Source organism: Neolamprologus multifasciatus, chromosome 8, assembly GCF_963576455.1.
Source record: "Neolamprologus multifasciatus chromosome 8, fNeoMul1.2, whole genome shotgun sequence".
NCBI lineage: Eukaryota > Metazoa > Chordata > Actinopteri > Cichliformes > Cichlidae > Neolamprologus > Neolamprologus multifasciatus.
The window spans coordinates 8306918-8320881 of NC_140446.1; the positions used below are offsets into that span (position 1 = coordinate 8306918).

Here is a 13964-nt window from a genome sequence, read left to right on the forward strand (position 1 = left end):
ATTTAGCATTCAGACGGCACAGTTCAGCGGAGACTGCCACTTGTCTTTTGTTATTTTTGCCAATGCAGGTTTCGTGTTAGCACTTTGCATTGAATTGAAAAGCATTCCTGTTAAGATGTGTTAAAGGGGTACAAAAACAGCCATATTCCCTCTACTGTGTCAAAAAGCGCTAAAAATGATAGCAATCACTATTCATGTTTCTGGAAAAATGTTTTAGTAAAAAATATGTATAAATAATTGTCAAGCTGATTACTTGGTATTTGACACACCACATCATTCCTTCTTTGAAATGTGAGTCATGAATTTTTTTTGTGAGTCATGAAATGTGAACCATTCAATCTTTTTTTTCTGATATGTCCTTGTTTCCCACTCTCTTTCCACTCCTCTCACATCTCCTGTTTTATTTTAGGGCACGAGTGATTTTTGCATTTCCCCTGACAAATACATCATGAGTAAAACAAAGGATGTCATCAGTGCTGGTAAGTGTGGTGCGAATAATAATGATCGTTTAATGGATTCATTATGTGACATTAAATTTGTGGCCATGGCGATAATTGATATTCAGCACAGCGAGGACAATGATGATGAAAAAACATTTTCTGTCTGCTTTTGTGTTTGTGTTTTCTCAGATATTGTTCATTACTATCTGTACTGCAACCAGACTCTCTCCAACCCCTTCCAGCAGGTAGGAAACGGGATGTGTTGCAGAGCTCCTCGCAAAAATTGCAGGTCATAAAATGTCCACACATCTAAGCCAAAGGAGTTTTGATTAACACAAAGAAATGTTCTGTAGACATTTGAAATTAAATCTTTATCCATAAATGAGGATTTATGATGTGCAGGTAAACACTTGCTGGGTATTTTACAGATACAATTTAACATTGTTAAATGTTATTATTTTGGTGGCTATGCACTTGCCATCAACATTATTAGGTACACATGTTCAGCTGCTAGTTAACAGAAATGTACGAGTCACAGGGTGACAACTCACTGCTTTTAGGCATGAAGACATGCTCAAGATGGGCTGGTGAAATTCAAACTAAGCATCAGAATGGGACAAAAAAAGGCGATTTAAGTGACTTTGAACTGTGTTGTGGTTGGTTGTTGGTGCCAGATGGGCTGCTCTGATTGTTTCAAAGACGGATGATCTTCTGGGATTTCCCCAGACAGTCATCTCAGGGGTTTGCAGAGAATGGCCCAAAAAGGAAAAAATATCATGTGAGCAGCAGCTCTCTGGGTGAAAATGGCTCGTTGATGCCAGAGGTCAGAGTAGAATGGCCAGACTGTTTCAAGCTTATAGGACAGGAACATAGCAGAAGGTATGCAGAAGAGCGTCTCTGAGTGTACAACATATTGAAGCTACAGCAGCAGAAGACCACAAAGGCTGACTCTCTTGTCAGCTGATAACAAGAGTACAGTTCACACAGGTTCACCAAAACTGGAGTATAGAAGATTTTAATGTTGCTTAGTCTGATGAGTCTCTATTTTTGCTGTGACATTTGAATGGCGAGAACAGAATTTGACAAAAACAACATGAAAGCATCTGTCCTGCCTTATATCATTACATAAGTTCCTACTGGTGGTGTAGCAGTGCGGAGGATATTCGATGGGTACTGTTTCCAGCAAGATAACACATCGTGTCGCAGAGCTCAAAAAATCTCAAACTGGTTTCTTGAACATCACCAGACACCAGACCTCAATCCAGTAGAGCACCTTGGTGGAACAGGAGATTTGCATCATGTATGTCCACTCATCAGATGTGCAGCAACTGTGTGACACTATCATGTTAGTATGGAGCAAAACCTCTGAGCAGTTTCCAGCACCTTACTGAATGTGTGTCATGAAGAATTAAAGAAGTTCGAAGAGTAGTAAGGTGTACCTAATAAAGTGTCTCGTGAGTGTATGTTTATTTTGAATTTAACAAATCTGTTCAAACTACCCACTGCATCAGCATTCAAATAGAAGCTTTGTTTTTTTTAAACTTTTTTTTAAAGGTATTAATGAGGAAATATCAAACAGATTCATGATTAAGCCTAATATTAGTTTAATTATGGCAGGATTAATATTATATTCTTTTTCATAATCAGCCCTTTAAAAGACTCCAAATTTCTCCTCAAAACTCCATCTTAGAAGTTTAAAGAAGAAACTGTTACTTATTCTTTTTTATATTTATTAAAAAGAAACTGTTATCTCAATTATTTTTTTTTTTAATCTTGGAAATGTGAATTGTGTAAACAGCATTTAAAGGTCATTCCTGACTCATTTAAACAGACTTAAGACAGCTGTTGTTGTGGCGATACTAATCGATATTAATAGCTACAAAAAAACAAATGTCTCTCCGGTTTAACAGCAAAATGCCTTCATGTCTTTTGAACTGTAATTTGCGATGCTCAGTCTTTGCTCATTTCTTTGCCCCTCAGGCTTCATCTTTGTCAGGCTTTCCCTTCGTCCAGCCCTGTCTGTCTGAGTTACATCCTAACTTCTAGCAGAGGAGTTATAAAACCACCAAGGATCAAAGACTGACGCCATTATTTTTCTCTCTTTCTGTTCTTGCTTCCTTGATGCATGACAAAGCATACCTTAGTGTTACAAAACTGCCGAGACAAAGGCTATGAAATTGCACGTTAGATGAAACAACCTGGAGAATCTCTTCTCCTCCCACTCTTCTGAGGATCCGTGGAGTTACTCTTCAGGGAAGCAGTTTGTGGGTCACTTCACTGACTTCCCAGCTGACATCAGTCAGCAGTTAAGTCAATTTCTGTAAGTTCTGGTTCACCAGACCTCAGATCTTATTATCTGGCTCTTGTAGACATGCCCCGAGGAGCACACCACAAGAGCACAGCGGCAGAGGGCAGACAAACGTCACCTTGCCTGGTAAACAAAGTCAGCGCTCTTTTCACTGTCACACAGATAGCCAACAGGTGCAAAGTTCACAAGCAAGCTGGCAGATACAGGAATTCACACTGATTGGCAAGCAAACAAGCTTCTCCCCCCTGTTTATCTTACTTTCTTAGGTGTTTGTCTCTCCGCAGTGCCCTGCAGGTCTACCTTCCTGCCCCAGCGTAACACCGCCTTTGGCATCACTCCTGTGCCAACTCTTTATCTATTTTTATCATCTCTTCTCCTTTTTTTACTGTCCTCCTCCATACACTGTCTTTGTCCTATTTTTTCACTTTATTTGGCTCAGAACAAACTCACCCAAGCTAAAGTTGGGGGAAAAAAATCTATTGAAGCCAGTCGACTGTGTAGCAGAGAGCTACTGGGCCATGGACGATCATGTAGATCAAGAAAAAATGTCAGATCAGAGGAAAGCAATTACATTTATGGATAGTTGAGGTAATTGACCACATCTTGTTTCAATTTAACACTGTGCCCCAGGCGTGGGGGTTTCCAGGTTCTTGTTAGGTCTTGTTAGGCTGGGTGACTGTGAAGATACAGATTTACTTTGAAGATATGGCAGATTAATTGATGTATGATCATACTTGAATGTTAATTTAAAAAAAAGGCAGGAACGATTGTGTTTCAGGTAGAACAGACTATCCCATTACTCCGGGCTGAATGTGGATGCTTATTTTGCCCCCTGCTGGTGGGAACATAGATCTGTTGTTGTAAAATCTGAAATCGCTGTATAAAACAGGGGGAAACACAAATTGTGATAACACCCAATACCTCCAATGAAAATTAGATTTAGCTTAGGCCAGTCTTTTTGACCATTAACCTGGATTTTCCATTTCAATAAATCCAAACCAGTTCAGTGACAAAATCAAAGCCAATTATTATGGCATTAATGTTGTTACCTATAGTTTTTGAGGCTTTTTTTTTTTTTTTTTTTTAGAAATTACTGTACATTTTAAAGTACCTCTATTACTCAGCCCAAGGCTTGCTGCATTCATATGTGTTATTTGCCTGCTGTTCATTTGCTTCTGTACTTTTGTTTGCAGCCTCTGGCCATCTTCCAGAGGTCTCTGACCACCATGCAGATCCAGATCCAGGGTCTGTTGCAGTTTGCTGTACCACTGTTTCCTACGGCTGAGGTATGGCACACAGAAACACTTTTATGCTGTAGTTTGAGAAAAAAAATAAGGGCTGAAGTGTTTTTCAATGATACGCTGACCTCTCCACAGAGAGATCTCCTGGGTATACAACATTTGCTCAACTCCTCGGAGGCCAGTCTGCACCAGCTGACCGCCCTGCTGGACTGCAGGGGGCTCAACAAGGTTTGTTCACTGCATCCTAATTGGCATTAGAGAATCACAACTAGGTTAACTTGAGAGTAAGTGGCCATTCAGGATTTCAGAGTAAAACTGAAAGTGGAACTGAGAGCAGAGAAGATAACAGTAATTTTAAAAACCTCTTTTGTTGTTTGCAAGTTTGTTTGCACGGCGCGGTTCATGACTGCAATGCGGTTTACGTGAATGATGTTGAAGTCCCACCGAATGTGCAAAACATAAATGAAGAAAATGATGACGCACACCAATGCACTAAGTGCTTTTTCATCTTTGGCTCATTTTGTTCCGCTGTGTATTCAAACATGGCAGCGAGAGTACAGATGATGAGCAAACAGTTTGGCCACATATCTGTGTTCTGCATTTGACCTCTTTAGGACTACCTGGATGCAATGGTGGGGGTGTGCTATGATGGAGTGGAGGGTGTACTGTACCTCTGCCTGTTCTCCATTCTGGCAGCCTGTGCCTTCACTGTCATGCTGTGTGCCATTCCCAGGGCATGGAGACAAATTGCCTGCAGGTCAGTACATTTTCAGGCTTGTCTGCCTGCCTGAGCGCCCTCGTTTTCTCATTCTGCACCATTCTCTATGTACATCCCGGTGTACCGTCTAAGCCAGCACATACCAAAGAATACTGTAATTTGAAGTTTTGTTTCCATCAGGCGTCATTCACACCGTACCCAAGAAATGCAATATCCTAAACCTTTCCTCTGATGCTCCTTTCCTAATTTTTCACTGAAGGGAACAAGATTACGATGACATGGATGAGGAGGACCCGTTCAACCCACGGGCAAGGAGATTAGGGTCTCAGAACCCTGACCACACCAACATGCACAGCTTCTGCAGCTACAGCAGCAGCATGGGCAGCCAGACCAGCCTGCACCCGCCCGCCCCGGCTGTCTCCAATGCCCCAATGTCTGAGTACATGTGAGTCAAAAAAAAAAAACAACTTGGGGGGGGGAAAGTGACATCAGAAATTTGAGCCATATCCCGAGTCACTTCTCTCATTTTTTTCTGCAGGAACCACACAGCTCTTTTCGGGGGAAATCCACGGTATGAGAATGTGCCTCTGATAGGACGAGGCTCTCCACCCCCATCGGTGCGTTGGGTCCCAGAGGCCAAGTCCTTCCTATGATGTCATTTCTTTCTCAGTTAAACTCAGGAAGTGGTTTTCTTAGAAATAACAGCTTATTATTTCTTTCATTTTTTTGGTGACTCAGCTAAACTCCTTCGTTACATTTTACATTCACGTCACTTCAATTTTAATTCCGATTAAATCCACTCTTTTTAAAGGTTCTTTATAGTATTTAACCAGATACTCTTGTGTTTTACACTGTGGCTTTTATTTTCTGCTGTGAACAACATACAGGAGGCTGGCTTACAGTGCCAAAGCAAGGAGAGGAGAAGTAATTTAGTTAATATTTAATATGAACAGAACATCATTTAGCCTCTCTCTCGGGATAAGGTGACACAGGCCGTAACCCATAAACTCTTTCACTGTCGACACAAGTTTTTCTTCCTCGCTGAATTAACTCAGCACCCTGCTGGGCCTCTAGTCTCCTGTTATATCACAGAGATAAAAATAGAAACATTTTAAATGAAGTTTTCATTCAGCACACGCTCCTAATAGCATGCTGTACACCATTTTACAGATCTCTAATCTGGATTTTGCTTACAGTTATAGGAAAGAAATAAGTTTTTATCCCCTTTCCTGCTCAGATGTTTTATTAAAGATTGCTTATATGTTTAGAATCTAAATTGAACCACATTTATACATGTGTTACTGCAGTTTTAATGTATGTAATTCTTTTTAAGTTAGCCATCATTATCATTAACCTTCAACCTTTAATTCCAGCTAAAGTACCAACTAAACATGTGATATGCTCTGTCTTTTGACTCTTTAATACAACCAAATAATATGCATGTTAATTTCTTCCTCATGGCTATAACTGTACAGAATCATGCAGTCATCTTCGGCTAACAGTTTCTTTTATATATTTTTTTTGTTTGTTTGTTTGTTTGTTTGTCATGTGTATGTTTGTTTGTATCTTTCATTTCTATATTCCCTCTTTTTTTTAATCAACTTTTGGAGATATACTCTCAGCAGTATAGAAATCGAGTAAGTCTTTTCTTCTCTCTCTGTCAGGAATAAAGTCCCTCACTTGTCCCTCTGTTCCATTAACTATCATTTCTCCTTCACCTCACATTATCTCGTCTCCTGTGCAGTTCTCCTGTTTAGCATGACTTTTAATCTGCAACCTATTGTCCCCGTCGCAGATAGGTTCACTTAGCAAGGGTATTTCAGCCCCTGGTGTTCACAGGGTGGTACGGTAGTTGCGTCTCTGGGTACTTTCACAGTCAGCTCCTATGTGCATGCAGTCTTTCTCCGGTCATTTCGTTTTACATCTAGCACTGACACAAAAGTATTAGCAGTAGCGATTCTGTGCACTGCCATAAAATGGATTTTACCTGGAAAGTGTTTCACATACTTTATGCTATGTGTGTATTTAATGAATAAAGGATTGACCTTTTAAAACAAACTATAGGTGATATCTAAAATATTTTACCCTGCCATGGTCTGTTATTTATGATTTAAATGAATACTCCACTGAAACTTTGTCTTAGAAACTAATATTCAACCACTGTAGGAATGAAATCTGGCATTTAAAAGTTTGCACGCTCTCCAACACAGAATTTTTGTTGATATACCAGCCAGTAGTCTTTATATACGCATACGTTCGCCAGCCATACACTCACCTATTCCACTGCTCATTAACACAAATACCTAGTCATCCAATCACATGGCAGCAACCCACGATATTTAGGCATGTAAAAATAGTCAAGATGACCTGCTGAAGTTCAAACTGAGCATCAGAATGGGGAAGAAAGGTGATTTGAAAAAATTATGAACCCTCCTATTAAAGCAAAAATTACAGCTGGTCTGAAAGCAAAAGGTGCTCCAACCCAGAACTAGATAGGTGTAACTAATAAACTGTCTAGCGTGTAGCTATACTATAAACATGCACTATATATTCATTGTTCTGTAGTTTCACTTCACCTGTTTTTTTAACCTGATCACCCATGCTTTCCCTGCTTTATGTCCCACTAGGGGAGTCGGGAGCCTCAAACATTTCTCATGTCAGTGCCGCAGTAGAGTGAATTTGATACATAAAGATAGATATTCAGTGGACTGTTCCTTTAAGCCCATTTTCCCTACTTTCTTCCATTACAAATGCGTTTTACATGTTTACATCACCACAATCTAATACAACAGACTTGTAATATTCTCTATATATGTCTCTGTGTTGGTGTTTTGTCTATAGTACTCTCCTACTATGAGGGCCACCTACCTGTCCATGACCGAAGAACAGAGGAGACACTTTGGAAATGACTTCCAAGCATAGACTTCCCTGTTTGCCCAAGGAGAGAAGCAGCATCGCATACCATCTACAAGACAGCAACATGCAGCTGATAGAAGACTCACAGAGGAAACTGTGTGGCTTCACGTTAGTCAGGACTCCAGCGTGTGGAGTCTAATGATATTGGAACAATATCTGTAATCTTCTCTCTGTTCTTTTAGCTCATTCATGACATTTCTCTTCTTTCTTGGAGAACGTGCTAGACGTTTCCAAGAAGTGCTGTCAAACTTAACAAGCTCTTAATCTGTTTTGTCCTTTGATACCCTCACACGCTCTTTTAAACATATAAAAAAAACACACAAAAAAAAGTTGTTTCCCAATAACGTAAAAAAGAAAGTTTAAATTCAGTCGAGATCTCTCTCTCTGCCTTTGAAATGGAGATGTGTACTAATTTTGACATCTTATATTTGAGTCTCCAAAGATAAAAGATGTGAACGCGATAGCTCATGCGTCGTTATTTTCTATGTAGTGTGCTCCATGCGTGATATTCGTGAAGCACAGAGCCAGCACTGGCAGCACACAGCAGGAGTTTGTGGAGCAGTATAATTTATTTGCAGTCTCACACACACACAAACACGCCCGCTAGTGAAGCTTTAGGAGTCTACAGAGACGAGACTACCTTGAGACCATGGCTTCTGTAAATAAGTTGTAAAATAACAGATTGTTGTCTTATTCTGGTTTATGTTTAAACTGTGTGCCATTTTTATATACTTTTTCTAGTTCTGTCCAGCAATACATAGGACCACTATTTTTTGTATTTTCTAATGGGCCATTAATTCATACTCCCTGTATATCTAATCCAACTAATCCAATAAAGTCGTCATTCCTATTGTGATTCGGGAAGCTGTGCTGCTCTCTGATTAATGAATTCAGGTAATTACTTTCACCATAGCAAACAATCCAAACAATACATGTTTGTACCGACTAACGATGACTTTCTGTGTGGATTGGATATATGCCGTGTCATTAATACGTTTTGTGTGTTTGTTTCAGCATGTTGCACTGTACAGGCACAGAGAGTGGTGCTTAATTTTGTTTGTGTGTGTGTGTGTGTATGTGTACGCAAACTTCAGGGTCTAATCGTAAATTGAATAAACCAGCTTTGAGTACAACGCGATGAGTCTTAATTTTGTTTATGAGTGTTCGTGCCTAAAATCATTAAGATCTCCCTGTGCATTTAACTGAAATATATCCACATGCAATTAGTGTATCATGTACTTGCAGTGATTCCTGACTGCTGAAAATATATATATAAAAAATATATACAATTCTTCCCAAGTAAAGGATGAAGAGGCAGGGACCAGGGTTCATTTGTACTCAGTGATGAAATTATTTGATTTAGGTGTTTTGAGGTCAGATGTGAAGGTTGCTGTGACCACATGGCTATCCCATTTTTAGTGAGCTCTATATATTTAGTTTTGCATATTTGTCACAAATCTAAATGTTTCATATCATCAACGTTGTGAATTTATTTATAAAATCTTGTTAGATTTACACCAGTTTGTGGCTGTTGCCGGGGTTCGCTTGAGCACCAAAGCCTTAAAAAGGTCTTTGTAACCCTGTGACTTTATTTCTCATCTTTTCTTGAGTTTTTTTAGATCACGGCCTGATTCGTTGCTTTTTAAGATCTTATAGCCTACTTCATTCTCTCAAACGGGTCCTTTTTTATTTTATTTTACTGTTGTTTAGCAGGTCTGGCAGTAATCAGGGCTGAGTGTAGCTCATGAAATTGAAATCAGCTTTAGAAAAAGTGTGGTAAAACACACTTAATTCGTTATTTAACAAATCTGATTCTTGTTGGCAAAAGTGGCACAACCAATTATAAGGGTCAGGGCGAAATCACTTTTTCTCACAGGTAGGTTTAGATAGCACTTTTCTCTTAATGACTCAAATAATCATTTAAAAATGCATTTTGTATTTACTCATGTCATCTTTATCCAATATTAAAATTAGTTTTATGATTTGAAACACAAGTGATAGGATACTTTTTTAACAGCACTGCATAGCAAGACTGAAGATATTTTTACCCAATAACCTAGAATTTAGATTTAGGAGGAAATATCACACAAATAATATGAGGATAAAATGACGATAGAAATGACGAAACAATGACATTTTATATCCCAAAGATCAGGTCTAGAGAAGTCCTAACTGCTTGTTGGAACTATACAATGGGATCTAAAGGGTAATTCTAGTTTAAAATATCCCTGTTACCTTCTTTTGGTTTGGTTTATTTGTTTGTTTTTAAAGACTATAATCTACCTTAGGTTGTTTAGAAAAGTAAAAATTATGAAAGTAAAAACAACTTACTTTAGTAGGTATTTTATGTTCCCCTTTCTGCTCATTTTTCGGCTTTTTTCCCAGCATTAAGCCGCTTGAAATTGATTGTCTAAAATAGTAATTGCACAATTTTTACAGCAGATGTCAGGAGAGTGCAGCGGAAACGGTATCTCAGTAAATATTACAGAAGTTTGGTGTTTTAAAGATCTAAAGTTTTTTTCACTACCGATCATTTTGTAAACACGCTCTGTGGTCGTAAAAACAGCTTATGTTATTATATTTTTAAACTGCCTTTTCCCTTTCCACCCTTTTATGTATTTGTTTGATTTCTGGTCAACATCAATCAACTTGAAGCTGATGTCTTGAAACGGTAATTGCATAACATTTCCACCAGATGTCAGCAAAGTGACACAGAAAGGGTATTTCATACAGAAAAAGACATTTAAAAAAGGTTACCATTTTCCACTTATTCGCGTCCGTAAAATGTGTGATATTAGGATCACAGATCTATCTGAATGCACAATAACTGGTTTGGATAAACGCATACAGCCATTTAAAAATATTCACCATTGTTTTAAAGGTGTTTTAGAAACTCTCCAAAAGATTTATTTTTAAAAATAATTAATAATAAAGGCACATCCAGTCCAATAACTGATAAATGCTCGTTTAAATGTGACTTTTTGTCTACTTTAATGTCCCTTTGAAATCCAGAAACGGTATATAATGTTAATATGACCCAGGTTGCTACGAAGCACTTTTACAAGGTACAGAGGGTTATGTTTGTATTTCCTTTACAATCATTGTGTAGCCTAGGATAGGAAAACTGGGAGTACACATGCCATGCCATATTATTTATTTATTTATTCACCCAAAGCAATGAAAAACTAGACTAGAGGGTTTTATTTTATAATCGGATGTACTGGTGTTTACAGTAGCTGATTTGATACTGCCGGTGTTCCGCGAATCTCCAGGGACAACACAGCACGCGCGAGCGCAGACGCACGCGCGCGTAAACACAGGACAAGGAGCGCAGAGGAGCGAGGACAGACACAGAGAAGTGCGAGTAGCAGGTGAGCTGTTGCTGCTGTTACCTGCCGCTACCTTTAACTCTTTGTCTGGCTAAATTATTCCCGTGTTTCCCGACCCGCTGCGTGGAAGATACCCACCGACGCGCTCTCGAGGACACAAAGAGGAAGCGAGTGAGAGAGTACAGTCGGTCGGTAGTTGTAGGAAAGCTAATGTCGTTGAGTAAAAACGACTCGAAGAGATTGTTAGCTCGCCAGTCTCGCTTGTTACTACTGACAAGCTACAGCCAGTGAGCATTAAAGGCAGAACCCGGGTATATTAGTAGTTGTTAGGTGTGTGCGGTGGGCTGCAGGTGCTTTTTTTTCTTAAAGAGTAGGTGGCATGCAGGTAGCGACGGGGAGCGGGATGGTCCAGTGCCCTGTTTTCTGTTGATGCTCGCTATCCTTCAGGCTGACCGAAAGTGAACATGAAGGACACCGGAGAGTCAAAGGACCACCAGCTAACTGTGAGTTTAAACCTATGCTTTTTTTAATGATATTTTTTTTATTGAGCTCTAACACCTTTATTAACTTTGTCAAATGTGTTCGCTCTGTTGGTGAGTAGTAGAAAACCATCACCATTTAATACAAACAAGCTCATAAATTTGCTGCCAGTTAACTGAACACTCGGTGATCACTTCATTAGAGTACACCTGTAGGCTGCAGTCCTGTGAAGTTTGCCTAAAAATTGCCTGTATTTTTTGTTGAATGACATGCACTAAAAGGTGGCTTCATACTGGATACCAAATACCACCCTTTATTTAAAAAAAAACAAAAACAACCCCCCCCCCATTCACCCGTAAGTGACCTCGGCATTAAAACATATAATTTAATTAAACTAAACTACATTAGCGGCATCATGGGGTTAGCCTAAGCATAGTTTCTTTTTAGGTTCTTGTTTTTCTTTCTAGTGATTTCTTCTTGAATTCCTAACCATTTAAGCTGCTGGCGTTTATAGTGAATGTTCAATTTTCTTTTATACCACCTGCATTGCAGCCCTTACCTGAATTATTGAAGTGGCTGTTTCAGTTGCCTGGCCTCTCTTGTCCCCCATGTAATACACCTTCTACATGGTGCTGATAGAGAGAGGACCTTATTATTTCTATTTGTTGCCTAGGTGAATCTAAGGTGGATCCACATCACTATAAAAGCCCTTATATACACGCACGTCATAGCACATTTGCTTGAATGCATATGAATGCAGCTCATGTGCCACCCCTGTGGGTCTAACACACTGCTGGTATTGCTACACTCTGTTTTCATCCTGTTTTAATTCAGTCAGAGCTTTTCTGCTGATCTCTAAATCATGCAGACAGATTTAGACTAACAGCAGGAGTCTGAATGTGCATAATGCTGTCGTATTACAATGCTCCACTCATTAAGTTGTTATGTATGTGCCAAGTGCCATCCAGTATTCATAATTTAGACTCTAAAACTACAGTTCTGCATTTTAAGTGATATTTTGAGCTTCCAGTTTACCTACCCTGGTTGAATTGGGGTTGTGAGAGAGAAAAGACTTAAAAGTTAGAAGATCCTGCATTTTTCCGCTAAGTGTGATTATACCTTATTATTAAGTTAAATGGTGAAAAAAATGTGTTTGACATTTGAAAGATTACTCATGCAATTTATGTGTTTCATTTCCGTGAATTTGGGTTATTACTAGGAGACATCTTTTACAACTCCCTTAATGCAATATAGCAGTGTATCATAGTTCCCCTTCCTACTTATATTCGCACATCTTTATTATTCTAAATCACATTTCATCTTCAGGGATTCTTTTTTTTATCCTGCACAAAGCCAATCCTGAGCTGCATTGAACATTACTCACCTGCTTTCTTCATTCCCAAAACCATTGTAATGTTCGAAATCAGCACAGCGTGCGCTGCATCTGATATATGAGCCAGTTTTTTTTTCTTATAAAATGCTTTTCTGTTGAAGCACTCTAACAAGTGACATTAAAGCATTTGTAAAAATTCAGTTTAAACTACAGATAAAACCTTAGACATGTCGTCTTATGTGCGGTCAGTGTCATTTTCTTAGATAAGATGTCATGAAACCGAACATCTCCAAGCTGATTACATTCAGAGTTTGCTCTGTTTGCTGCAGGTTGCCTTGAGAATCCGACCCCTCAGTGATGCTGAGCAGGAGGAGGGGGCTACAATCGTGGCCCACAGAGTGGACGACCAGGTGAGACATTGGTCTTTTAATTTTTCATTCTGCATGTGAGTGATGGGGTGGCTTTGTGTGAAAGAGGGATACTGTCTTCCTCCCTGCTTGTCATGAAACTGCACAAATAAGGTGCCTACAGGGACCTTTGCAACGTCAGCATCTCTTTAAAAAAAAAAAAAAACTAATTTATAAAGCATACATCATAATGCATATGTATATGAATGCTGCAAGATTCAGACTCAAGCAATAAAAAGCTCCTTAAAGGTCTTAGACTATGTGTTTCATATATTTTAAAATTTTCACCTTTAAGATTTATTTAAAAAAAAAACATTATTACACGTGCGGTTTTAATGTCACTTGCTTGTTGTCCCCATTTTCAGATGTAGTTATATGGACTGTGACACTAACAAGCACTACCCAATAACTGCTCCAATTACTGAGGTCTTGAAAAGGTCATAAAAAGCATTGATTTTGATTTTCATAATGGTGCAAGAACTTTGTGACGTGAATGGCAACAGAGAGAGATGGCTAGGGCAGCAAGTAGTAATTATTTCTATTTCTGAATCTGTCTGATGCTTATGAAGTATTTTTCAGCCACCTAGTCATTGGAAATGAGTAATTCACCAATTAGCAGTGCACTTCTGTAGTGTCAGACAAATGGACAATGGACAAATGCTTATGCCTATTTTTATTCCACTAATACTTTTATCTTGCTAACTTAGCGCCTACATTACCGAAGATGCAATTTGACAAACAGTTTAATTGGAAAGTCTTTTTCCGTTTTGTTGGTTCTATGATTTGAATTTC

At 38.9% G+C, this 13964-nt stretch overlaps 2 protein-coding genes across 4 annotated transcripts in view; both read left to right on the forward strand.

Annotated features, from left to right (window-relative positions):
• ttyh2 (tweety family member 2) overlaps nt 1-8756 on the forward strand; it is a 68521-nt gene extending 59765 nt beyond the window's left edge. Inside the window, exons 7-15 of one of the 2 annotated variants that reach the window (XM_085169492.1) lie at nt 410-479; nt 630-685; nt 3942-4034; nt 4125-4217; nt 4604-4746; nt 4967-5152; nt 5246-5324; nt 6318-6344; nt 7549-8756. In XM_085169492.1, the coding sequence (XP_085025618.1) occupies nt 410-479; nt 630-685; nt 3942-4034; nt 4125-4217; nt 4604-4746; nt 4967-5152; nt 5246-5324; nt 6318-6344; nt 7549-7629 (828 nt within the window). In that variant the 3' untranslated portion in view covers nt 7630-8756. The remainder of the gene's footprint in view (nt 1-409; nt 480-629; nt 686-3941; nt 4035-4124; nt 4218-4603; nt 4747-4966; nt 5153-5245; nt 5325-6317; nt 6345-7548) is intronic. The other variant, XM_085169493.1, reaches the window with a different exon arrangement.
• Nucleotides 8757-10882: 2126 nt separating this feature from the next.
• Nucleotides 10883-13964, forward strand: part of kif19 (kinesin family member 19) — a 34443-nt gene continuing 31361 nt past the window's right edge. The window contains exons 1-2 of one of the 2 annotated variants that reach the window (XM_085169491.1): nt 10883-11455; nt 13095-13175. In XM_085169491.1, coding sequence (XP_085025617.1) covers nt 11417-11455; nt 13095-13175 — 120 coding nt within the window. In that variant the 5' untranslated portion in view covers nt 10883-11416. The remainder of the gene's footprint in view (nt 11456-13094; nt 13176-13964) is intronic. The other variant, XM_085169490.1, reaches the window with a different exon arrangement.